We start from the raw sequence: 27,108 nt of genomic DNA on the forward strand, positions 1-27,108 counted from the left end.
CAAACTACAATTCCCAGAATTCCACAGCATTGAACCACGACTGTTAAAGTGATGTCACGCCGGATTATTTCTGCAGTCTGACTGCAGCCTATGGCTATACACTGATGAAGATGGATACCTGAATAAGGGGAAACACTCATCAGGGATTTTGTTCTAGTTTTTGTGAGCCCTTAGGTTGCTGAAGGATTCGTTTTGAGATTAAATTGTGAAAATTTGATTTTCAGTTTAAATGAAACCAGGTTTATATTTGCATACTGTGATAAGGCATTTGAAAAAGCTTTGGCCTCTTCGGCATCCCCCCCAATTTTTAGTTAAGGTCTCTGGGCCAGATGCATAAGTCAACTGTACACTAATCCTGTTTTCTTTCTTCATTTAAAAAGGATGGGATGAGAGTTCTCATCTTTAATATGAAAATCATGCAGGTAAGGGTGCTGGAGAGAACATCCCAGCTACTATATTTGGCTGTTGCTTTTAAGCAAACCCTGTTGGTTCTGTTACAAAAAGTGAGACAGACATTAAGAAAAAAACTGTGGAATAAAATGAGGTGAAGCAGAAGCAAAATATCCTCATTTCTGATTTATTTGTGAGGCTTCAGATTACTTTGAAGCCCAGCAAAACTGAGTGGAAAGTGAAATGGAGCTGCACTCTGGGGCTAAAAACTGGAGCAAAAGGAAGCTCTGATACTCTGATATGCCCATAGGATATTACCTATGTGGTCATTGTGTATATTATAAATACCCAATCAAAATGAAAGAAATAGTTTTGTTGACTAAAACCGGAATAATCTCTCCCATTTCAGTATTTGTTAACAGCGCTTTTGTAATTTATTGAATGCAATGTAAATGTAAGAAATTATATGTGGGAAGAACATTAAGACATATCAAACCAAGAACATCAGATCATCTGTCCAGTTTTGAGAAATAAAAGAATAGGAGGACATCTGTTTGGTAATTTTGAATAAAAACATTCAGCAACTTGTATACACTTTTGGGTACTGGATATGGTACATAATAGAAATGAGAATAGTTTAAAGAGGTAGAATGGATTTGGTTTGAATGAAGATTTGGAGAGATGTTTAATATAAAAATTCTAGAATAAATGATTGTAGATTATACAACTTTTAAACCTGTTGCATCAGCTAGGTAAAACAGAGCTAACTTTGGGGGCAGATTGCATCATGTCTTCTCATTCTCTCTGAAACCATTTGAGAAATCCTTAAGTATGAACCCATTGGTAGATTTATTTCCTTCCTTCTAATACTCAGAAGGTCCACTTTGATGGTGTACAGACTACAATTCCAGAAATTTCTGAAAATTGGTATGTACTGCACAGTGGTACTGGAACCTTGTTTTCTGAGGGGGATCTGTTCTGGAACCCGTGGGAACTCAAGTCCTGTTGTCCCCAATGGTGGCATGTGCACACAGCCGCACTGCCATTAGGGACAACAGGACTTCGGGTAAGCCCCCGTGGTCCACGAACAATGGTGGCTGTGTGCTTGTGCCGCTCTTGGGAACAGGCTGTTCCTAATAGCGGTGCAGCTGCATTCACATGCCACCTTTGGAGACAGTGGGGGCTGCAGATGCCTAAAACCACAGATGGCAAGCTTGTGGATAACGAGACCCCACTGTATATATTTGTATGTATAATAGAAACTCTTTAATTTTAAAGAAATTATGATGTTATAGGTGTTTTATGTGTTGTTTCAATACCACACATATTGGGCTTTTTAAGAAATAAAAGTTTTTGGAGCATCACATAGTGGGACTCAATCTTCTTTCGTTCTTCCACTGTTACTGCATCACAGTCAAGTTGCACAGGCATGTATGGGTTAAACAATTTAGCAACATCTGTGGGCCTTTGAAAGTAATTTATGCAACATTTTATTTAAAAAATACTTGCAAAAAGAAGTACAGATGAAATATATACAAATAGATGAAAGGACAAAATGGAATACATTCTTCATAAGAGAAAGAAACAGTCTTAATGTTAGAAGTATATGCACATCAATTTACAGATATAAGAGACATGGTGACACCATAGTTGTCATAGCCCTTTAGATATATGTACTGTATTCTTCAGGAAGCCTGGGAATCAGGTGGTTCTCCAGATGTTGAACTACAGCTGTCAGCATTCCTCACCCACTGGCTATGCTGTTTAGCGTGATGGGAGCTGCAGTCCAATAACCTCGAGAAACAATTACCATCCTTGCTTTACAGGCTGTAAGCAAAGATGGGAACAATTCCCATCCTTGCTTTACAGGCTGTAAGGTAGAGCTACTGAAACCACTTTGTGTGTAATTAAGGTTAAAGTTGTAGTCCGCTCCTGTGTTTTGCTTAATTTTAAGCCACATATAGCTTTTCAGCTGTCTCACTTTATATCTACTTTATCCCTGCAAGAAAGATTCTGAACTCTGTCTTGTGGGTTCCCACAAAGGGACATACAACTAATCATGGTGCACCATGTACATAAGGAAGGTTGCTACAGAGAGTACAGGTGGGTTCCATACGTAGGAAGGCTTCCTGCTACCCTCTCCCCATGGTTTATCATCTTCCAGTAGTGGCCGGTGGTGGTTTCCATATCAGTAGGGCAGTGAATCTGCCCTAATTTTCAGCCTGCACTTTAACTAATCTATTCAACTCTGTCCTCAAAACAGGTTTAAATTAAGTGATGATGATCTGCTGAATATAGAAGGATGCAATCTAAAACTAGGTATCCATGCATATTTATGGTACACAAACCCGAAAGAGAATAGTATCTTTAACCAACATGTGGTAAGAAGGGCATTACTTAAAATATGGTATAGGGTGAAAAATCAATTTTATAGAAATATACCCCTTGGGTGTCAATACAAAAAGCCTATTATAACAACAAAAAATAGACAACTAGGATGGTTAAGATATGGAGACATAATAACTAAGAAAGCTGATGGAGAATATACTATACTAATGGAGGAAATTGGAAAAAAAGGGTATATGACAGACTGGTTTTTATATAACCAATTAAAGAGTCGCTTCAACCAAGATAATAAAACTCCTAGACTGACTCTGATTAATAATGAAATTGACAGAATCTTAATAGATAATCAAGGGAAACATATTTCTAAATACAGTATTATAAACTGCTGAAAAAAGAGACCTAGAAAATGAGACCATCAAGCACAGTATGGTGAAATGGGCGGAAGATATACAAAATAACATTACACTAGATGAATGGGAAAAGTCCTGGAAAGAAACAAATAAGTTTACATTATGTCAAAGCTATAAAGAAAATTACTTAAAAATGATGTATAGATGGTACATAACACCACAACTAATTAATCATATATATAAAACAGGTAACAACAAATGCTGGAAATGTGGTAAACCGGAGGGAAACTTTTTTCATATATGGTGGTCTTGTAACAAAACTAAAGAATACTGGAAAAAGATACATGAGACAATTCAAAATATCCTTTGTATAAAAATACCTCTCGATCCAAAATTATTCCTGTTAAATATAACCTGCAACATAAAAGATACAAAATCTCATAGAATCGTTTTGTATATGGTGACGTGCGCAAGAATTTTATTTGCACAACATTGGAAAGAGTCAATTATACCATCAACCGAAGAATTGTTAGTCAAACTATATGAAGCTTGAAATATGGATGTATTGGAAGCTTTACTAAAAGGGAAATCAAAGGAAAGCTTAGAAAAATAATGGAACTGTCTTAAGATATATGACGAAAGGGCAAAAATATTAAAATGATAAATTTTATTTTTTACTTAAGTGTTAAGAATGCAACCACGTGAATTTAACAGACATATGATAAAAAATAGGAATAAACATTTAATTTACAATATGCTGGAATATCCAACTGTAAAGGAAGATAAAAATAGAAGAATATCGATATCAATGATAATGTAAATATGTAGATAGTTAAGTTTGTTGTATTTGTTTATGCATGTATGTATGTCTAATATGATGTCTTTGGTGTTTTTTTTATTTTATATTCTTTCTTTAATCTATCTTCTTTACTTGTAATATGTTATTCTAAATTAAAAAACACAAACAGGTTTGGACCATAAAGATACGACACCAACCTGAAGCAGATTTAATGCCCCACTGACCTGAAAGCTACAAGCTGCCACTGGCTTACAGGAATTGCTTTTTAGAGCACAACAGCATTTCACTGCTTTACTGTAATCATTCCAATGAGATTTTGACAATATTGTGCAAACCAGTTTTTTCCTTCTGTAACTGCACCCCGAGTCCCTACTGCCATTTTAAAGTGCTATTCTGGATTGCTTTATAATAAAACAGCATTCAGCAGAGTACCAAACAACTAGGAAACACCACGAAAGGCTACAAAACCATTCAAACAATACACAATAAGATACCAAATGAAAGCCCGAGGCCTAGAGACAATATTTGTGTGTGTTTGTTTTATTTTCAGTCATACCTGATTTAATGGTCTTGAACTGAGTTAAAGTTTTAGCTATTCAGTCAGGCCTCAGTGTCACAGCAGGAGGGGAAGATTGTGCTTCCACCTCAGCGGTGTTACATACTCACTTTGTTTTCTTCCTCCTAAAGCAATAAATATTTGTGATAGACTGCAGTGGCACAAAGAAATGTACTGCCTGTCACATCAAGGGACACTTATGTTTTCTGTTTTACTCTTCAAATTTTAGGCTTATTTGAATCTGTGGTTGAACACAATATTTCAAGTACATAATGTTTATCATACAGTTCCTTTGTCTTCGCTGTGAGTTTACTTTTTTTTTTAGATTCCCCAGCTACTATAGTGATCAAGCTGGTTGTAGGACACAGGGATGGTCTGGGAGTTGTAGTCTCGCCCCACCTTGTCAAAACAAAACAACCCCCGCACCCCCAAAAAAAAACCAAAGCAAAACTCGTTGTAAGCTCTGGGTGGAAAATAAATAAAAAAATGGAACTATATTGATTATATCTTTTGTGCTGTAGAAGCAAACCCTCCTGACTGTAGAAAATGAATTATGCATGTTTGCCAGTTTCTTTGAACAGTTGCCCAAAAGGCACAGAGCCATACATAAGTATGTCAGTATTAAACATACATATCTTTATGCAGTTGCATATGTCAATATTAAATATCACAATGCAGCCAAAATTCAGTTCTTTTCAGGAGTCCTGAGTTCATTGGGTAAGATATGAGCACATGCATAATTCAGTGAAACCAGATAATTGTGCCATTTATGTTTTATTTACATCTGGTTTTTAAGCTGTAAAACTTGCTTAAGCAGCAGCTTGACCCAAATTCTATATGGGTAGAATTCACTTAAAAGGCTGAAATAGTAGGCAAGGCAAGCACTGGTTAAGAGGTAGCTGCTGGGGGGGGGGGAGTGACTTCCATACAGTTAAGGTCTGAACAGGTTCTTGGAGAATAAACAGACAGCAAAATGGAAGATCAGTTTTGTTCGGTTCTCTAAATAAAGCTGGTCACTGCAAGAATTTAAGAAAAGACTTAATTGAGTTCCTTCTACAATGAATCACTGCTATCTGGCTGGCCATCACTGCTCTGCATCAAGAGCTCAAAAGACTTCAAAAATCCAGCTGCATGTCTAAAAAAAGAAAAGAAAAGAAAGACAAATTTAAACAACTGTTTGGTATAATCTTAGGACAACTAACAAGTTGCACAACATCTTTATGGAGCTTTAACTATGGGTGAGAAATCTCTGTAGAATTTTAATTTTATCTTAACCTGAAAACCCAAATGATTTGGTAATCCACACCATTTTATCACAACAGGTGATAGGTGAATCTATCCAAGTGGGTCCTTGTTCTCTCTGAAGCTACTTCTGGTGTTATTTTCACTTGCCATCACAATATGCACACTGCAGGATCTTCAGAAATTTTGCTCTCAAAAGGAAGAACTGCATACGACTAACACAAACACAGGCACAGAGCATTCCTACCCCAAATAGACCTCTGTTCAGTATATGTAATACAGTGTTTATCTATTACTCTTTTATTTAATATCATCCAACCATCCATTCTCTGGTTGATATACCATTAAGGCCATTATCCTGACATCACTATGCTCTGTAATTTCCCTGTGATTCTCTGTGGAGAAAAAAACACACTGTAAAGCCTTCAGGATAGAAGGCATTGGTACCACATGTTAGAGATGGACAGAACTTGGAAAAGTTACTTTTTTGGACTAGGATTCCGAGAATCCCACAGCCAGCATGGTCAGCAAACATGCTTGCTGGTTGACTGTGGAAGCTATAGTTTAAAAACAGTATTTTCAAGCTGTATCAATGTGGGGAATGTTGTAACACAAGGTGGATGTTTTGGTTGACAGATCTATGTTTCTAATGTGGTATTCTGCATTAAGCTTAGTTCACTGTAAAACGAGCTAAGCTGTCAAGACGTATGAGAATGATCTAATCAAATGTTAAGATAAAGGACAGAATGGAACTGTAGTGTATCTGTTTGGTAAAGTTGAAATGCTCTGCTAAGAACAACCTTTCAAAGTAAAGTATCTGTGGAACTCCAGCTGTGTTGCTTCCACAAGTTGTGTGGGCAGTCAGTGAAAGCCAGCACCACTATCTGACTTACCGCTAGCCCTGAGACGTTCCCCTCTCTGTGAGCTTTCCATTTCCTCCACAAACTGCTCAAAAACTTTCACATATGGAGCAAGGCTGGTTTTCCTGTAATCTATAAAGGGGATGGGCGGGAGAGAAGAGAGCATATTTTATTATTTTTTATTTTATAACAAACATTTTTAACCCAGCTTCAAGGGCAAAACTCTTTGAGTCACTATAAAATCTGATACAATAATAAATGTCAGAAGAGAATAAAAGCCAGTGATAATGGAACAGCCAATCCAGAAAATAACTAAAAACCAGTACATAATAGCAACTAGGAATTACTAGCAGCCCAAAGAAAATACAGTTCAAGAAAAAGCCAAAGAAAAGGGGCCTGCAGAGCTTCCTTAAAGATCTTCACAGCCACTTCTATCTCTTTACTCACAACCAGATAATAAAGATCACAATGTTAATCATGAAATAAATAGGTAGGGTGTACTGAACCAGGGCACCCATCTGTCTTGAGTTAAACCTATGTAGATCTACCGTTTGTTGACTAAAAATATTATGGTACCTCTCTAGGAGTGGCTCTGGGAAAAACATTCTTGGACATAGGTGGAGCAGTACCTAACTCATCATGGAAGTGGTCTTGACTATAGCTCTCTTAATTCTGACAAAAACTGAGTTTTTTGTTTTTTAAAAATAAATGGACAGATGTGAGCAGATGTGCTGGTGGGGAAATGTGTTCAGTTTTTTTTATTTGCCTATTTATGGGGAGAAATATCTGGCTATCTTCCTGGTGAGAATTTCTGACGAATCAGAAAAATTGCTAAACAAGAGTCACAGAGGTGGGAGAGCTGTGGGTAAGAAGGCTTCAATGACTTCATAAACCCTTTGTGCTGATTAGCAAAACCAACATAAATGATACAAAAGAGTCATGAGGAAAAAAGAAGGGAGGCTATGCAAATCTGCAGCATTTAGTCATTACTTCCACGATAACTCCTTTCACCCACTGCGGAGAAGACACATCTCTCACAATAACAATGAACCACACTACCATTAAGGCAAACATTTCTCAAGATCTTTTCCACTCACCTCTGCTCCTGCGAGTACATTCAGTCCCTCCTTCATTTTCCTTTCCATCCCCATCATCATTCCTAATCGTGTCTAGCTCATGACAGAGGCGGCTAAAAAACAAATCAACAACAAAAACATAGGGAATCTCACAAAACCTGGCTCAACATAGGCTGCATCTACACAACTGAAAGAATGCAATTTGACACCGCTTTAACTGCTATGGCTCAATGCTATGGAATTCTGGAAACTGTAGTTTTGTGAAACATTTAGCCTTCTCTGGCAGAACACTTTGGTGCCACAACAAACTACAAATCCCAGTCTTCCATAGTATGGAGCCACAACAATTAAAAGCAGTGTCAAACTACATTAATTCTTCAGTGTAGCAGAAGACATAGTTAACTGGTACAGTTTAATGACATTGCCTCCAATTAAGATGATCTGTACCTGATAGTGGGAACAGCGAATGGATCAAATTCATCTAATTTTGTTAGGTCAATTGGTACCGAAATACGACCTGAAAGAGAGAAGGAAAAGTATAATTACTGCTCCCTTCACGTATTACCTCCATAAAGGAGCAAAACATGTAGAAATATCCTGTGATGCTGTAAGACTGTCCCCTCCCCATGTCTCTTCCTGTCCCTGCAGTCCACTCATGAGACTGGGTTCTGGAGCAGGGAACTCGACGTAACACAAGCTGTCTTGGAATCAGGGTTCTGGTAGCTAGGAAAGCCCCTGTCTATTGAGCAATGTGGAGTAGGGGAGAGGATTTCCATCCCCATGACCCTCTGAGAGATATACTGCTTCCAGATTAAAATAAGACTTTCCCCTAAAGGTGTGTAGGGATCCACACTTTGAACTGCAGCCCCACAGAGGTGTGCCTCGTGTGTGTGTGTGTGTGTGTGTGTGTGTGTGTGTGTGTGAGTGATTTTTTAAAATAAAGGAATAATAGAACCTTTTGGGTAAGATATCTCTTCCCCCCCCCCCCCCCCAATAACATGTGTATCCAGTGATCACAAACAACCACCTGGCAGGTACATGCAGCCTGCGTGACTCCCACCCCTGGTGTTGAGGTGTTATGTACAGACTTCCCAATTAAGGGGAAAACAACACAATAGGGATGGAGTTGTGTGATACTGGGGGTAGATCCACAAATGTGTCCCATAGCCTCTTTCCTTACTCCTTGCGCTTTGGGATGAGTAACACATTCAGGTCTGGATCTTATCACTCCCAGTTACAAAAGATCCATTGATCAGTGGGATTTACACAACATTCAACAATTGATTCAATGGGTCTACTATGGTTGGGGCTAGGGTTTAGGTCAAAAGAAGCTTCTCAGTTCCCCATGTTAGAGGTGATTACTACTAGAATTAGAATGAGTTAAGACACTGTTGGTGACAACATATGGCAGCCTCTGCTTGCTACTTAATAAAAATAAGAAAATGAAATAAGAAACATCCGTGTCTTTTATAGAAAAGCAACCACCCATCTTAAGGGGGCTAGACAGGTCTAGACCTTAAATGACCTCTCTGTAATCTAGAGATGTGAAGGCCCAGAAATCTGCCAGAAAAATTCAAAAATTATTGTAATATTTCAGAAAGAAGCGAGAAAAATTACCTTTGTTGAATAGAAAAAAATGGCAAGGAGTTTAACTAGAGAACTGTTAATGTATTAATGAATAAGTGAGCAATGCAGTTTGTATGAGTCTCTCAGGAAGTTATTTTATTTGTTGTTGTTTTTGTCTCATACCATGATTTATGTTTTATGTGTGTCTTTGTATCGTTGTTGTTTTTAATTAATAAAATTTAATTTAAAAAATCCAGAAATTTCCCAATCCCAGAAGTCATTTTTCTGGAAAAAAATGGATATGGCACCTCTAGTTTACAGAGAGGTCTTTCTGTTAGTGATGAATAAAATGTTCAAGAAAATGTGTTCTTATCCTTACTCTTACCACTATGCAAAATTATGTTGTAGGGAGACCTGTCTGTAAGACTATGTAGAGTAGTGCTACTCTCATATTTTTTTAAAGGAAACTTGTGGCTTCATACCATTTTATTCCTACAACAACTGAGAGGTGGGTGCAGCTAACATTGCTCAGTAAACTTCACAGGTCAAAGGGGACAAATGAAGTACTTAATCTAAATCCATCACTTTACCTATCAATACACCACTTCTAGATTTCCATCTTGAAAAGATATGGCGAAGCATCACACAACCAACCTGTTTTGGGGTGAACACTGAATGGGCTCTTCAGCAAGTGGTTAATTCCTTTGCTAACGTTAATATCCAGCCGAGGAAAGCAGTACTGTAGCATGATTTCCCACTCAGTGCGTTCCAGTTTCTATAATGTTTGAATGGAAGAATTAAAGAAGATTGGAAAAACATTTCTCACTGGAACGTTTAGAAGATCTACTCTATACATGTATATACCAGAAGGTGGCTACTGTCTTGAAGGTGGTGCCTGGACAACCATGCAAACATTTCTTAACGTGCACACTTCAGAGATTGCAATGGCAAAAGGATACAGACTTCCTGAACTGGTTTCCTTTAAATGAGTGTTAATTTCATGCTCAGTACTCTCATATAAGAAGGCTAACTACCTCACAGAACTACAAATTCTATAGCACTGAGCATGGCAGTGAAAGTTATGTCAAAACTGCATTTAATTCTGCAGTGTAGATGCTATCTAAATCTGGATGGCTAGCCCCTTCTCCATCCTATTCTGCCCACTCAAATGGAAGGGATCCCAAAGCATGGAGGCTCAGGCTTCTGCCAAACATACCAAGGTGATCTTGTTGAGCATCCATGTACTCAGAACAGAATGAGAGGATTTGGGTGGGCTGCCTTGCCAGTAATTGGTTACCCTGCCAAAGATCATGAAGCTGGCACCTTGGGCACTACAACAGCTCTTTCAACTAATTATAAATGAACAGGTCCAAATGATCTCAAAGCATATACTGTATAATACTTCTCATGCTTCAATGCCACACTACTTAAACATCATCAGTTTATAACCAATTGTCAATTTCAATCCCTCGGCTAGGAGTCACAGGAACTATGCCAAGATTCCTATGCTGACTGTTCTCCACCCACCCAGTGTTGGCAGCTTGGGAGCTGACATGGTTCCCTTATCCCCAGCTCAGTTACTTATTGTATTTTCCACCTGTTTTTTCAAAAGTTTCCAGCGCTGAACTGAATCTTGGTTTTCTTCGAATTCTGACGAAGATTAGCTCGAACTGGTGGGTGAATAGTTAAGGAATTTCAAGTTTTGCCCAAGATGTTTTGTTGCCCAAGGCAGAAAATCTAAATAGTAATCGCCTCCACATACATTCGTTCGTTCGTTCGTCCGTCCGTCCGTCCATCCATCCATCCTCCATCACCTTTCCTGCACGTATAGGAGTCAAGGTGCTTACAATTTCAAACAAATAGTCAAAAATTCACTGGCTGCAAAATTTAAAAGCAATTAAACTCTCACAAGGTTAAGTCCGTTAATATAAAAACCATTAAAACAACAACAACATCATTTATTCATTATTTCTCATGCATATATACACACTTAGCATGGGACACGTTCCCAAGTTTTTAAAAAAATTGTGCTGCATGGGTCAGACTTGCACACTCCTTACCCGAGGATGCTCAAAATTTGCCTTAAATTGCCCCACACCAGGACAATCTGTGTATCTGGAATTTTATAATGGTGGGGGAGAGAGACTCATCGAGGACAAGTCTCACTACTTCGATTCAAAATGAATCTCTGATCAGCATATCAGTTTTAGTGAGACTTGCACACAGTCTCCAACCATCAAAATCCAGCACAGCACTAGCCTGTATCATTTACTCCCAGAGCTTTCATACCAATGGCTACACTGGAATGAAGCAGAAATGAGGTGTAGCATGAACTGTCTGCAAACAGCTGTGTATTGCATTTTTAACTGCTTCCTATGTGGCAAAAAAAATCCCAGCAATGAGAACACTGTCCTAGTAGTAGTTCAAAGGGAGATGCTAAGGCTGCTCTTTCTGTCAGGAAAAGCGCACTGTGTTATATGTCACAAGAAATTATATATGTATATGAATGTATTTGAAGTAACATGACACAGCAAAGTATTGAATTGTCACCCACAGGTTGTTTAAGTAAGTAGTTAGACGTCCCTGAAAGCCAAGGACACATGAGGCAATGACAAAGTGAAAGAGTGCAAATTGATATCCCTGAGAGTCATTGAGTGGACAGAAGTATGATGCATGGAGGTCTAGATTGAGCAAGGATATGGTATGTCAATCATACTGTATGTCCCACGACAAGGAGGACGGTGCAACGAAAGAATCGCGAGACAAAGTCTATATAAGCAATAACGTATGCCTACTTTTGGGGTATAGAGGAGTATTCGTCGTGTGGTATTGAGGCGATCGTAGTGGAGTTTGTGATACGTGAATTGTTTGTGGCATAGTGTATATAGTAGATAAAGTAGATCTTTTTATAAGAGACCCTGTGTGACTGGGTCTGAGAGCGCAGAACAAGACCCAGCAGACTGCAGAGAGAGGAAGAAATCTCAGCCAATTCTCAGAGCTACTGGTCAAAACTGGTTGTTCTTCCGCTGCCAGGGTTGGGAGAGTGCAAAGGCCAGGCGCGAAGAGCTGCAACTCCCATAACCCTAACACTTTTGATTTCCTCCACCATTTGCACGAGGTAGTGGGTGTCATTCAAAACCGTAAGTTTTGTCTTTTTTTTGCTAAAATGTGTACCTATCATCGCCAGTCACCTTCTAGTATCAAGAGTTTCTGTGCTCATGGCACTAGGGCACCTCACTAAAAAGATGCGATAAATTCAAAATTCCTCTAATTTATCCTGTGCTCCTGAGATTTTTTGCCTCCTTGCTGGAATCTGGGAGTTACATGCTTGCTTCCACTGCCTCCATGTCTGGCTAGTGTTTCCTCCGGCCCCTTGGCAGAAGCTATGGTGGGGCCACTTGGCACATCTACGTCCCCAGCTCTTCCCACAGTGCTGAGATCCAGTCCTCCTCTGACTGTCTTGCCTCTCTGTTTTCCTTGTCTGCTCCAGTCTCTACCTATTCTACACCTCTCTGTCCTGGTTCCCCTTTTAATCTCCCAGCCTCTTCCTTGTAACCCTCCTCCTGAGCTATTTCTGCCCAGAAGTACCCCCCTGTGGCTGGAGGAGCTTTGGTGTCCTCCATGTCTACAAGCTTCTTCTTGGTCCATGACTGGAAATTTTGTCACTCCTGCCTCCCCCAGATAGGTTCCATAACTATGGTGGAGTTCCCACTCCTGGCTAATCCTCCCCACAATCCTATAAAAATATTTTTGTTTTTTTTATTATGCTGTAAAACATTTAGCAAGTGTGCAAGATATTGTGATTTTTTTTATTGAACTGATAAATGTTAACAAACAGGTTGGGTGAAATGATATGAGCTAACTGGATGATCCCATCACATAGAGCAGGGTAGGCAACCTTTTTTGAGCCGGGGGCCGGGTTGCGTCCCCTCAGACAACTGGGGGGCCAAAGCAGTGGGGTGGAGCTTCCACCCTCCGGGGTGTGGGCCACGTACTAGGGTGGAGCTTCCACCCTCCGGGGCGGGGCCGCATGCTCTGCCCCCGGAGGATAATAATAATAACACTAAACGTTACTAGCATGGAAACTACTAAACTGCAATTCAGAATAGAAGGGAGAAAGCATGCACCACTGTCTCAACCAGAAAAGCACAAGGAGCTGAGAGTAGTTTTTGCAAAGAGACCACCAAGGGCAAGTAAATATAATAATACTAACAAGTTACTAGCATGGAAACTACTAAAATGCAATTCAGAAAGAAGGCAACCCCCCCCCTAATGAATCAACCAACCTCTCTCTGGCTCTTGCTCTTGCTGCGCCGCTTCTTCCTTCCTCCTCCTTTCCCTGCTCTTCTATTCATAAGGAGGAGGCGGGGGGAGGCAAGGTGCAGGCCTGCTGCAGCCCTGGAGCCCTGTTGGAGTGCTCCAGGGGCTGCACCGGGCCTCCTAGATGGGCGCCGCCATTTTGAAAAACAAAATGCGGCCGGAGCGGCACGGAGGGAACGGGGGAAATCGCGGCAGGACTGCGCAGGGGCCAGCAGGAAGGCCTGGCGGGCGGATCCGCCCGCGGGCCGCAGGTTGAGACCCCTGACATAGAGAGTACTTCCCCCCCCTACCCTGCGAGAGAGTCAAAAGGATTCCCACCCACCATCCATAGCCTGAATACTTCTCTTACCATGACACACAAAAAAACAGCAGCGGTTGTTCAAAAGGGACAGGATGCAAGTGTTTATAATCTTATCTATATGGCTAGGGATCAGACTTTTAACAAATGCTTAGCATTGATCAGGGAATACAAAGCATTTTTGCAAAACACAAGAGTTCAGACAGGAAAAAAAGCTACTACCCAAAACCTGCTGCATGCCCACGGTGCCACTCCTGGCATCAAGGGCAACCAGGCACCTGGGGTTTTGCACTTTGGCATTGGGATCTCTATACAAAGACGCGGTACACTCAAAAAATTCCTCTTCACTTTACTCCTGTGCCCTTGAGGTTTTTTACAACTCTCAAAAAGGATATGCTCTGGGACCAAAAGCCAAACACTTTTTCGTAGCTGTCTTTTACTTCCAAGTATGTCCTGACCAACAAGGGCGTACTCTTCAAAGTATTCTTCACCACAACTAGCGATTTTCTCATGGGAAACAGAGACAATGATCACACACGATGCGTTCTTCAGTTTTTATCGTGGAGAGAGAAAAATTTTGGCACAGATAGAGCTTGTTTTATACAGAGCGATACGCTCAGAATGTATGCTAAATCCCTGCACTGGTCATTTAATTTGCTCAGTCCCAAACCTGGGAAATTGTAAAGATAGAGATTGTGCAAAGTTGTACAGCAAAAGATTTTGCAGCAGCTCCATTCAATTCACCCACAATGGCATACATTTACTACAAAGAACGCTACATGTTTCTGCTGTAAACAGACTGTACGAGTACAATGTGTACTAACGTGATTTCAGCACTTGCCTGCAAAAATGCACAACTCTAGGTAAGGTCTAGAATCCAAACTATAATTGGAAGCGAGGGGCTATTTCCATATTACCCAATTTCAACACTGTAAGGAGAAATATGAGAATATTCTCTTTTAACAAAACATGGCAACTCATTAAACAAGATGATTTTCTCCAATTGCCTCCACTTTTGGTGTGTCAGGATACTAGGAAAAGGACTTCTTGTGATTTTAAAAGTTTCTAGTCCGAACTAGGTTCGTCAGTTTTTCTTCCCAGAAAGCAGACATCATGTTGGCTGGCTTGTCAAACCAACTGAATGATGAAAGGGGGATTTGTCTGGGAGGGTCACCTTTTGATGGTTTCTTCACCACCCTACAAAACATCAAATATGCAAAGTGAGAACTGGGACGCCTGCAGAACCTTCAACTCCATCTGCACCTCACCTTACCCTCAGTTTTCCTCTCCTCACTCCACAACCAGTAATGCTGCTGGTGCAGCTAACATTTCAAAAATCTGGGAGAACTTAGATTTTTAGACTAAACTCCCAGAATTAAGTGTAAGACTAGAAGATAATCTAATGCCAAGGAATGCCTGGACATGCGGAAAAAAAATCTTCACATCCCACTTGGTTATAAATCAGCTTAAGAAACTGTATTATGTAAAGGGGGGGGGGAGGATGCCACTGATTGTTGATGAGCATGTGACAAAACAAGATTAAGAGGTCTACACAGTTTTATGGACATCTTTTTACAACATGCCAGAAAATACCTTCCTGGAAGCGCAACTGTATCCTTCTTGTCTCAAAGCCCTTGCAACACATGTTCCAAATGGGGTTCTGTGCTAATACGCCATTTCAAACCCTTGTTGCTACTCCTAGCAAAAATTTAACCAGGTTTAAATTAACATTTGAAGAAGCTCTTCTAATGTTTCTACTACTGTGAAATGAGATCATTCTTACTCCTTTTTACTTTCTCCGTTAAGTGTACCAGGTTCATCAGCCTCTTCGCCAGCTGTTATCCAGCAGTCACCCAATTTGCTGTGATGTGGAGGGAGAGAAGGAAACGAGGCCTCTTCACTGGTTCAGATAAAAGACCAGCAATGTTTGGCTCCTCTTTCTTTGAACTGTTTCCATTCCGGATGGTTGTGATAAGAAAAACCAGAGGGCATCCAGCTGCATTACAGCTGGCCCTTATAAGAAATGTATAACTTTAAGCACTGCTGCCTAAGTCTTTCTTTCTTTCTTTCCTTTTCCTACCCTATCCTTTTTTATTCTTGTGTTGTGTCTTTCTAGGCTGCATCGAACGCAGAAATAATGCTGTTTGACACTGCTTTAACTCCCATGGCTCAATGCTATGGAATTCTGGAATTTTAAATCTTGGCAGGCTTCTCTATCAGAGGCTCTGGTTTGTCACAATAAACTACAATCTCAGGAGTTAAATTTCTAAGTTATAAGGACATTTTTATTTTTAATTGACATCTAAGATTACTTTGGCTGAACAATGAGGTATAAATGCTAAAAATAAATCCAATAAAGATCTCTTCAACTCTCAGACATGTGCTCTGTCCATCCTCATTCTTGAGGCATACTCTGATATGACAAGTCAGTATTGTATCTTGTGGGCCATTAATTTTGCTCCCCTCTATTATAAAATTCGAACCTCAACATACCATACCTTCACTATGGTGAGATATTCTGCTGCCGCCGAGCGGAGTGTTGAAGACCACTTTCTGACTGACTCATCACACACCCAGCAGTGCACACCTCTTCGTCCTGAGTACACCCAGAGGCGGTACTTAATGCCAAAGTCCTCTAGAGATGCAGAAGAAGGACCAGAAAGCACAATGTTATCTTTGAGTGTAATAAACAAAACAAAATGGGCTAAAACTAAAGTAGACCCACTGAACTCCAACACTTCTGTAAGGTATGTCAGCAATCTCATCCCATATTGTGAAAAGAGGCAGAGAGAAAGAGAGAATAGTGGCTTGCCTATAGCCAACTATTTTGCTCATGGCTCTGCTGAGATTCGAATGGATAGTTTTCAGACTCATAGTTCACATTCCAAGACAGTAACAGAGTAACAATCAATGTGAACACCAATATTAAAAACACAAAAACGCACTAAAACAACACTAAAATACAGCAACATGAAACAGATCAGTATCCTACCATCCAATGATCACTAAAAAGAAATGAGCAGAAGAGGCAACCTTTCGCAAATCTAAAATGACAGCAGGCAGCAAAAGCAGAAACCGAGCTGAAAGAAGAGCAAAGTCAGGGAAACGCTACAACTTGGAGACCAATAAATACAGGTTGTGGAAATGGGGAAAGTGACTTTTGTTTGTTGTTAAGTAATGGATTAGATACTTTCCAAGAAAACATTCCAGCCCTAGGTTCTGGCTATGCTGCAAGATGAATGACCGTTTATACTACCTTTATAAAACTGCAAGTTTGCTGGGGCCAGGAAAACAGCATCAGCACACCAAAACGTAATCTCCTGCCTATTCAGAATCCATGTTTAATTAAAATCTGAAACATGGGAACCAGTTTGCATGTTTACCCCACAAACACAGAAGCTTAAATCCAACTGCAAGTTCTAATTAAAGTAAACTCATTGAATCAATGGGAATGTAAGGGTCAACATTTATGTATGTACCATTGATTCAAAGGGTCTACTCTGGCTGGGACAAACAATTTGATTTAGGTCACACACACACACGTGTGTGTATATTTATTTTTTATTCATCCATTCATTTTATATGCTGCCTTTCTCCCAGAAAGAGACCAAGATAACATTGGTTGAAAAAAAATCCTTAATTAAAAAAATAAAAACAATTAACATTTATATTTATATTAGTGTTCTTAGCTTTGATTTGGTTATTCCCTGCATTTTGCAGAGCCTTGTCCTTCTTTGCAGTTATGATATCTGGTCACCCTACCCTGACAATAATTATGTATTATGTATTAAAAGCCTGTTTGGACAAAATCGTCTTTGTCAGACAGTGAAAGGAAAACAGAGAGTGGGCCAGCCAAGCCTCCCATGGAAGGCTCTTCCAGAGGGTGGAAGCAGCCGAGAAGGCTCTCTCTTGTATCTTCATCCAGTCAGCCTGTGATGGTGGCGGGACAGAGAGAAAGCCCTCTCCTATAAATCTTAGAATTTCTGTTCTCTCTCTTTAGACCTTCCTCCTTGTAACAAGGATGGGTCTTCATTTTACTGATGCTTCCCTATTCTAAGTGCCACAAAACCAGATGATTCTCAAAATGTAATAAAAAAAATAACATACATACTTGAAAGACACTATAGTTCTGGCTTTAGTGGGTCTCAGCAGGAAGGCTGAAAAGACAGTCTAACTAGTGACTGCAGGATTATAATTTAAAGACACAGCTGTGTTAGTCTGTAGTATCATTATGCAGAGCGATCTTGTAGCACCTTTGAGACTATCTAAAGAAAGAAGTTGACAACATGAGCTTTTGTAGACTTAAGTCGATTTCCAAATGCATCTGAGGAAGTAGACTTAAGTCTAGAAAAGTTCATACTGCCAAATTCTTTCTTTAGTTAGTCTCAAAGGTGCTAGAAGATCTCTACATGCACGACTATAAGTCACTTACCTACAAGTGCCCGATCTATGATGCGGATGGCGATCGTCATGAGAGTCCAGCACTTAGAGCAGATCTCTGCAGAGCTGAGGACAGAAGAAGGCCCCACACAAACTTAGTTTGTTTGTTTGAAGATGATTTCTATCCCACCTCTCATATAAAAATTGCAAAAAAAATCTTTAAAACCAACAAAAACAAAACAAAACCAACCAACAAAGCAGGGGGAAAAAAAGCAATCCTGCTACAGCAGCACATCCACCCTGCCAGAGTTTGGGAGAGGGTTACTCTTTGGGATTAAGTCTCATAAAATCTCCCAGACAGCACACTCTGTCAAATGTGTGAAGCAGAATGAACTGAACACCAAGGGCCACCTTCTTGAGACAAACTCAATCAATCAATCAATATCGGAGGCTAGGTGAATTCAGGTCACCCCATTAAATTGTTTGGCTGACGGTTCAGGACTTTTTCATGAAATATCTAACTAGAGTACAGACTGCTATCCTATATTCACATGCATGAGAATGAGGCTCGTTAAATTCCACAGTTTAGTTTTGAATGTACACATACATTTATTTAAGCCATTCAGACTGCAATCTCAACCACATTTACGTGGGAGAAAATCCCACTGAACAGAGCATGATTTTCAAGTAAACAACTGTGTGGCACATTACACAGTCATATGTTGCTTTAAGCAAGGATGAAATGAATTGACGAGAGATGGGTCCACCAATCACTATTTGTCATGTTACTATGATTCTCTGGAATTAAAAACAAATACTTCCATGATTAATATGATGCCTTTAATGCTATTGACAGAGCTGTGGCCTTGAGATGTTGAAAACATAAATAACGGCCAGGAACAAAAACTCTATGTTCTAGTCTGGCATATGACTGATTACAAAACGTGAGGATAGAACAGAGGATAACTCTTACTGTTTTGTAATTTTTCTTGGATACTGTCAGAGACAGGACACTTGGGATGATTCATCTTTGCTCTTGCCCAACACGGTAATCCTAATATTCTTCCAAAGTCTGGCTATGTAAATTGTAATGTCCTTGAAGATGCAACCCCTATACACATATTTACATAGGCATACTTACTTACCTACCAATAAGACCCCATGAATACAGTTGGGATTGTGTCTGCACTGCAGAAATAATTCAGGTTGATGCCACTTTAACTGTCATGGCTCCATGCTATGGAATCCTGGGAAATATAGTTTGTTGTAGCACCAGAGCTTTCTGATAGAGAAGGCTAATTGTCTTACAAAATTATAATCCCCAGAATTCCACAGCACTGAGCCATGGCAATTAAAGTGGTGTCAAAATGAATTATGTCTGTAGCGCGGATGCAGCCTGGGATTTACAGTATTTCCAAGGAAACACACCTAGGACTGTGCTGTATCACTCCTTACTTATTTATATTGCCCCCAATATCCAAGGATCTCAGGAGTGTACAATAAAATCTAGAATCAAAGATCATAAAGTTGGAAGAGATCACAGGAGCTATCCAGTCCACCTCCTTGCTATGCAGGAAAACATGATCTATTTAAGAGTTTAAAAGTTTAAAACAATAACTTAAAAGGGATAAAAGCATGTTAGAGCATTTCATACTTAAAACAGGAGATATTAAACCAGATAAAACTACTTGTGCTTATGGGATAAAGTCAATGGGGCTCCAAAACTTTATTTTTATTTGGTGCCAAAGTAACATTAGTGTTGATGCCAGCTGGGCCTGTAAAGGGAGGGTTTTCCACATCTAGGGTATCTTAGAAGGCCCTCTCCCACATATAGTTCCCACTGGTGAATGACAAAGGAAGTCATCTCCAAGACAGTTCAATCCTTAGGCAGGCATATATAAGGATAGGCATTCCTTCAAGTATCGAAGTCCCAAGTTATTTAAATATTTAAATGTCATCACCAGAATCTTTAATTTAGACCAAAAGCATTTGGGCAGCCAGTGCAATTCCTTTAAAACTGCCACTATATAGTTTCTGTATGATATTCCCACCAGCAGTCTAGCTACTGCATTTTGTACCAGCTGCAGTTTCTGAATCATCTTCAAGGGCAGCCCCAAGTACAGTTTATTGCAGTAGTCTAATTGGGAAGGATATCCAGTCAAAGCTAACACCAAGCACTCTAAGCCATGGACTCCACAGAGGCAGATCTACAAATACTGCCCAAGCTATGCATTTGCTCCCTCGAGAGAGCGAAACCTCATCCAAAGCAGGATACGGGCCCAGTTCCTAAATCCAAGAACCCTCTATCCCTTTCCTTCTGTCATATCAGGATTCAGCTTTGGTTGGCTCTCAGCTAACCTACTTTGGTATGCATGCACTGGTTCAGCACCTGCACAGTCTTAGCTGATCTGATCACAAAAAGTGAAAATGTGTGTTATCAGTATACCAGTAGCACAAATTCCAAAATTTCTATTGACCGTACCAATGGTTTCATATAGATATGGAACAACATGGGAGACAGGACAGAACTGTCATAACTTACAGCTTAATGACCAAGCTGCTGAACAAGGACCTGCACCCATGCCACTTTCTGGAACTGGTCCTGCAGATAGGAGTGGGACCACTTTAACATGGTCCAGACTGTTTCATTGCCTGGCAGAGATGGTGTCCGTTTTACTGATAAATTATCAAGGCTCTGCTTCTCACAGAATAGTTGAATACAGAAATAGTTAGAGTGGAAAAACAAGATTCTAGGCCATAATTATTGCAATCACTACAAAAAGCATAGAAGTGCTTTGTGCAGATTAGAAAGAAGGGCAGAGCAGGATTGAGGAGAGCTGAGTAAGCGTAGAATAAATGGTCTACACATCTCCGTATTTGAGGTACATACTGTAAACACAATACCTACTCCAAAACTGAACTGTCAATTTAACCCAAACCACTTTCCCTGAAGGGAAATAAAATACCTGCAGCATCGTCTAACATCGTCATAATCTGTCATGTCAATGTCAAACACCAGCTCTTTCTCCTGGGCTTGGAAAGCACTCATATGAACAGTATTGTGCTGGATGGGCTGCAAAGAAAAGAAGGGAACAGATGAACGTCAGGAATAATTATTTGCTTACAATTTAGAATGTAATTTCATTGCTTCATAACAGACAACCAATTAGGGTTTTCTGTAAGTGTCTTACTAAAACAGTACCTGATCATATTTGTACTGTTAAAAGACCAAGTAAGTTTTAACCTATCAGAACCTAGGAGGAAAGGCTTGAGAAATCTGTATCTTCAGTCCAGAAAAGCCAGTGTGGATTAGTGAAAACAAATGTGTGGGGTTTTTTTACCACTGGCTCACTGGGAAGCACTTGGGAGTAAGCTGTCATAATGACTAATACATGTTGCAAGGATGCACATCAGGGAGAAGTAACAGACAGGCTACATAGTATTAGGGCATCCCTAAATTTGTTACTGTGCTACCAAATTTCACCAAAAATTTTCTATAAAACAAGATATATACTCACTGTGTGGCTTGTTTTTAAAGTAGGCTACAGTTGGGATTTGTTGTTTTGGCTGCACAACTAAAATTCAGCACTATGACAGCAAATTTAGCAGGCTGCTAGTGGCAGGAGGCTGGGGCATCCAGTGAGTGAGAGACGCCCTATGCATTGCCCTGGCCCCTTAATATGGATGATATGACTACAAAGCCCTTTGATGTTACTGTGCTAGTGTTATGAAAATTATTAATGGAAGCAGTCTCAGATATCTGCTTTCTTTGCTGTACTGTAATAGTTTTGCAAGAGAACAACAGAGTGATTGGCACTACACTAATGTTCAGACCATTCACAGAAGCAGTGTTGACAACAGCTTAATCACCCCATTTAAAACATTCTAGCAGGAGTATCAAGGGGGAGAGAAAGAGTGGAATCCTACAGATAAAAACCATTGCGCATGTAGTTGAATTTCCCCAGAAGTTTTGTAAATGTGGTCCCAAATATGATTATCCCAATCACCCTATCACCCCACAGCCTCTCTCTTTCACTTTCGATTTGGCTAGTTAGGAAACTAACAGATCATTGCAGAACAGATCATTGATGGTTGTACATAAAATCAAGCATCGTTATATCAATGGCCCTTGCAACAAAACACTGCAGGGCAAAGTGATTCAGTCAGCCATACTCATGATACTCCACCGCTTCCTTTCTCATACAATTATCTCTCTTCCCCAAGAGTCAGTTAGCATGATATTTTGGGGTTTCACCCACAATTTTTTTTTTTTACTTTTGTGAATGTTGATGTTCACAAGTTGATACAGTGAGCTCTTGGTAACTGCTGAGGTTTGGTTCGAAGACCTGCTGTGGATATCAAAATCCAGATATTCAAGTTTCGTTGTATATTATAGTGTAGTAAAATGGTATCCCTTATATAAAATGGAAAAATGAAGATTTGCATTTTAGATTTTTTTTAAAAAAATTATACTTTCAAGCCATGGACAGTTGAATTTGTGGATGCAAAATCAATGGATACAAAAGGCTGACTATACTTCCTTTTTGTATGTGAGTGGTGCTGTTTGGACCATTTAAACAATAACATAAACAGCTTAAACCACAGAAATAGAGGGGTCAATTTATATAAAAGTTAGATAGACACAGGCTGGGAACAGATTATTTGAGATTGTTGAAGAGAAGGCCAAAACAAATTAGCTTTATACGATGCGAGAGAGTTAGAATCATGTTTACACTCGAGCCAAAAGAATACTGAACCCATAGAACAAATTCAAGTAAAATTCGAAGGGTATTTTACAAGAAAAAGCTGAAATGTGTCAGGAACAGTTTCTGACAGCATTCATCTATCTTAAAGAAAAGGGGTTGATTAAATACTCCTTTCTAGATGACCAGCGTTTCTGTCACTACATAGCACAGCATCCAGTTACTTTCCATACCTTGTGTGAGAACACGGCTCCAATGTCAATTTTGTAAGGGCACACTTTCTGGATCTCTTTCTCCAGTTCCTGGGGTGTGTTGAAAGACTGGTACCGCACATAAATATCATCGCGGAGCGTGAATGAGAACTCTCGCCGTTGAAAGTAGTTCTTTGTCACTAAAGAAGGAAATATAAAATTCCCTCCTAGTTATTTATGATAACAGCTAAGATGTTGTTCCTTTGAATCTCAGTTCTTCCAGAAATTCATATGATGGCTTGTGGCAAAATACTAAGGAATAAGAGAGAAATACTCTACGAAGCTGTAAGAATAATAGATGCTACCTGAGTTCACTGAATGTGTGAAATGTGCCTCTATCTTCTAGTGGTCCTGGCTGATGATAACTGGTGCAGGTATCTGCAGAGGCGCAGAGAAGGAAACCACATCCTGTATTGCGTTTTATTTTTTCCTTCATTAAACTTCGTTTGCATTGTCTGAAAAACCTTTAATAAAACAATACTATAATAGTATAGTATATAGCATATAATACATGTTGATATATATATAGATATATATATATAATATATAGTATTTATTAACGGTTTATAGTATTTTAGAAAGAGAGAGAGAGCGAGCATACACTTAGTGTATAGAGTATTCTTTTTATTAAAGGTTTGATAACTTTACATATTATAGACACTACACACACACATCACATACACGCATAATATATATATATTAGTATTATGTATAATATTATACTAAATTTTAGTTTTTGTTCAATTTATTTTAATTTATTGTCCTCCATAAAAAAATGTAAAACATCCAACTATGAAATCATAACATTACATACAGGACCAAAACAACCATACAACCCACCAATACGTACATAAAAACTATACTAAACATAAACATTGGACATTTTACAAACCTAAAACTAATATTTTAAATATTATACTATATTATATACTGTATTATTATCCTATACTATTATCCGATTAATATGCTCTCTCTCTCTCTCTAATATATATAGAAGAGAATATTGTTATTAAGGTTTTTTCAAACATATGCAAAACAATAAGGAAAAAATGTGGATGTGATTTCATATACACATATATATATATATATCTCCTATTATTATTATGATAAATATATATATATATATTCCTATTATTATAATCCTAATATCTGTTGGTTATTAACTTAAAGCCCTACACTGCTTGGGCCTGAGTTACTTGTGAGCGCTTTTCCTACCTAATCTGCCCCGCACTCTCAGAACATCTGGGAAGTTCTTACTAGAATCTTATAATACCAGGTTAATGACAACTTCACAGAAGGCATTCACTGCCACGGCCCCAAGATATGGAATGACCTACGGAAGAGATCCTCCGTCTATCACTAACTTATGAGGCCTTGAAGAAGGCACTCAAATGGATCTCTTCCGGCGGGCTTATCCACTGAATTCCATATAAAAGGTGTATGGATGCTCTTCCTTGACTCTGATTGTTGACTATGGACGAATTGTACTTTTTTAGAGAATAGGAATTCTTGGTAACTTCAGTGTTAGTATTTTATTGTTGTATTGACTGTTAAACTGTACTGGAGGCCTGTTACAGACGCCAAAATAAGGCTAGCTGCTTTGGGTCTCTTTGGAGATAGGCTGTTTAAATGATGCATGGGTCCTAAGAATCCGGAGCCTGCACCAAAGCTTCACTCCGGTGCTTAGGCATGGAGTGTGGCTCTTAGGACCCCTGCATCATTTAAACAGCATACCCCAAAGAGACCCGAAGCAGCTTTATTGTGCCGTCTGTAACGGCCGAAGTGCTTAAGGGTGTAATCCTGCCTGATCCGGGAGAGGCGAGAGGGTAAAAAAGAAAGACATATAGTGGATAATAGTATACATAGAATATAGAGAGATATAGATATATATATAGATATATAGAAAAGAATAAAGATACATTTATAAATAGTAGTAACTAAGATATATACATATGTTTTAAATTATGTATATATTGAAATGGTAGTTATATGGTTAGGTTAATTTAAAGTGTGTTGGGTATTAAAGATAATAAATATTTAAATATATTTATAGAGAAGAACACAGAATAATAGGTTATTAAATATTATGTATTTGTTTGGATATTTATATATTATCGAATAGATAAAATAATACATATATATATATGTTTTTATATACTTAATATATAAATATGTGGATATATTAAATGTTTTTATAAATATATTTATATGTTAAGTATATAAATTATATATATATATATATATATATATTACTGTGTATATATATATATATATATAGTAATATAATACATCATTATACACACACACACACATATTATAATACAGTATTCACACACTTAAGTTCCATTCTGTTCAAGAAGGGCTTACTGTCTGGAAAGCACTTGAATTTGGATGTGATCATGCTCTCTTTCTCCCCCCTGAATCTGTACATGCCCAGAGGCACTTTTGTCCCCAGGTTGAAAGCAGCCCCCACCATCCTGCGTGGTCCCTGTGCTCACCGTCGCCGTAGCGGAGCCAGCGCCCGTAGAGGCCGAGGGGAAGAGGCGTCGGTAGTACAGGGCAGGCAGGTCCGGCAAGAGCTGGGTCGAAGTCTGCCATCATCTCAGAAGCCGCCAAGAGAAAGAGCGCGGGAGAAGCCGGCCACGCCCCCCGCCTCGGAGGGCCAATGAGAAGGGCGGAAGCCTCTCCAGGGGCCATCACGGCGGCCTTGTGGGACTGTAGTTTCCTCAGGGTTGCCCTCTGAGGCCCCTAGTGGGCCATGCATTACATTGCATCCCTACCATCTGAACTAAGGCTCAGGCCTAGCTAACTGTCACTAACACCTTCACTTACAGTACAGTATTTCTTTCCTCAGTCTGCCTAATGAAGAAGCCAGTGTGACTAGGAAGCTTGCACATGGAATTGTGCATTTTGTTTGGCACATAAAGTACCAGTGGATGTTGTTGGATTACAGCACAGTGTTATTTCAGAACACCAGGGTTTGAATTCTGACTGAGTGCTTGGGCAAGTCACACTCTCTCAGCCTCAGAGGATGGGAAAAGCAACCCTCCCCTTGGACAAAACTGGCCAAGAAAATCCCATGTTGTTGTTGTTGTTGTGTGACTTCAAGTTGTTGGAATTGTTTAAGTATAAATACAGGTGGGGGGGGGTTGAGGGCAATTTACGTGGACATCATGGATTGTACCATAAAAGAGGCAGAAGAAAGAGGAAGCCCAAGAGGGAGAAGAAGAACAAGAGAGGTGTTGAGAAGAGAAGAATGTATAAAAGAAAGACAATCAATGTTAGATAATAAGTAATGTTAAATGGAGCAAGACAATGATAGGTGTTGTTTAAGTGTATAAAAATATTAATTAAAAAAGTATTTTCTCTTGTGCAGCTGCTTCGGTCATTCCGGACTTATGGTCCCCCTATAATGGGGTTTCTTGGCGCGGTTTGTGGGTCTGCCCTTGCCTTCCAGTGGACTCCTCAGACCTCAGGATCACTCAGTGGGTTCCCATAGTTGAGCAAAGATTAGACAGGTCTCCTGATCTAATCGTACTGCAGTTTGAGACTGCTTTAACCATCATGACCAATGCAACGGAATCACAGATTTGTCACAAGGGGCGGGGGAGGACTTACTTTTAAATTAAAAAAAAAAAGATTGGAAGTTTTTAAAATACAAGGCCCTGACAGCAATTTTCTTTTATAAGGATTTCTCCCTCTTCATTCTCCATTTAGCAGGAAGTTATTTTTAGCAGCATTGACAGGAAGGATGGTGAAGAAGAGGTTGGGAGTAAGGCTGGACTGTGGAGGAGGCTTGCGAACCTTACTTGGATGTTGGCTGACCATTAGCAGCCAACTACCACACATCCCACAGGAACTTGTCTCACCTCTCATGGGCCACTGGAAATTGTTTGGCGGGCCGCATGCAGCCCCTGGGCCATAGTGTGCGGGCCTGCTCTAAATGTTTTGCATGGAGTGCCTTCAAATTA

General features: G+C 39.5%; 1 protein-coding gene across 1 annotated transcript; it reads right to left on the bottom strand.

Annotated features, from left to right (window-relative positions):
• Positions 1-1,852: 1,852 nt before the first annotated feature.
• PRIM1 (DNA primase subunit 1) lies at positions 1,853-25,735 on the bottom strand. Its single transcript, XM_042447592.1, is given in 14 exon segments — positions 1,853-5,576; positions 6,577-6,675; positions 7,641-7,732; positions 8,067-8,136; positions 9,840-9,960; positions 10,783-10,843; positions 14,978-15,000; positions 16,302-16,438; positions 18,236-18,309; positions 21,150-21,256; positions 23,120-23,277; positions 25,636-25,665; positions 25,668-25,714; positions 25,716-25,735. Coding segments are annotated over 14 exon segments (1,059 nt in total). The 3' UTR covers positions 1,853-5,556.
• Positions 25,736-27,108: the final 1,373 nt, after the last annotated feature.

The sequence above is a fragment of the Sceloporus undulatus genome, chromosome 2 (genome assembly GCF_019175285.1).
Source record: "Sceloporus undulatus isolate JIND9_A2432 ecotype Alabama chromosome 2, SceUnd_v1.1, whole genome shotgun sequence".
Classification (NCBI taxonomy): Eukaryota; Metazoa; Chordata; class Lepidosauria; order Squamata; family Phrynosomatidae; genus Sceloporus; species Sceloporus undulatus.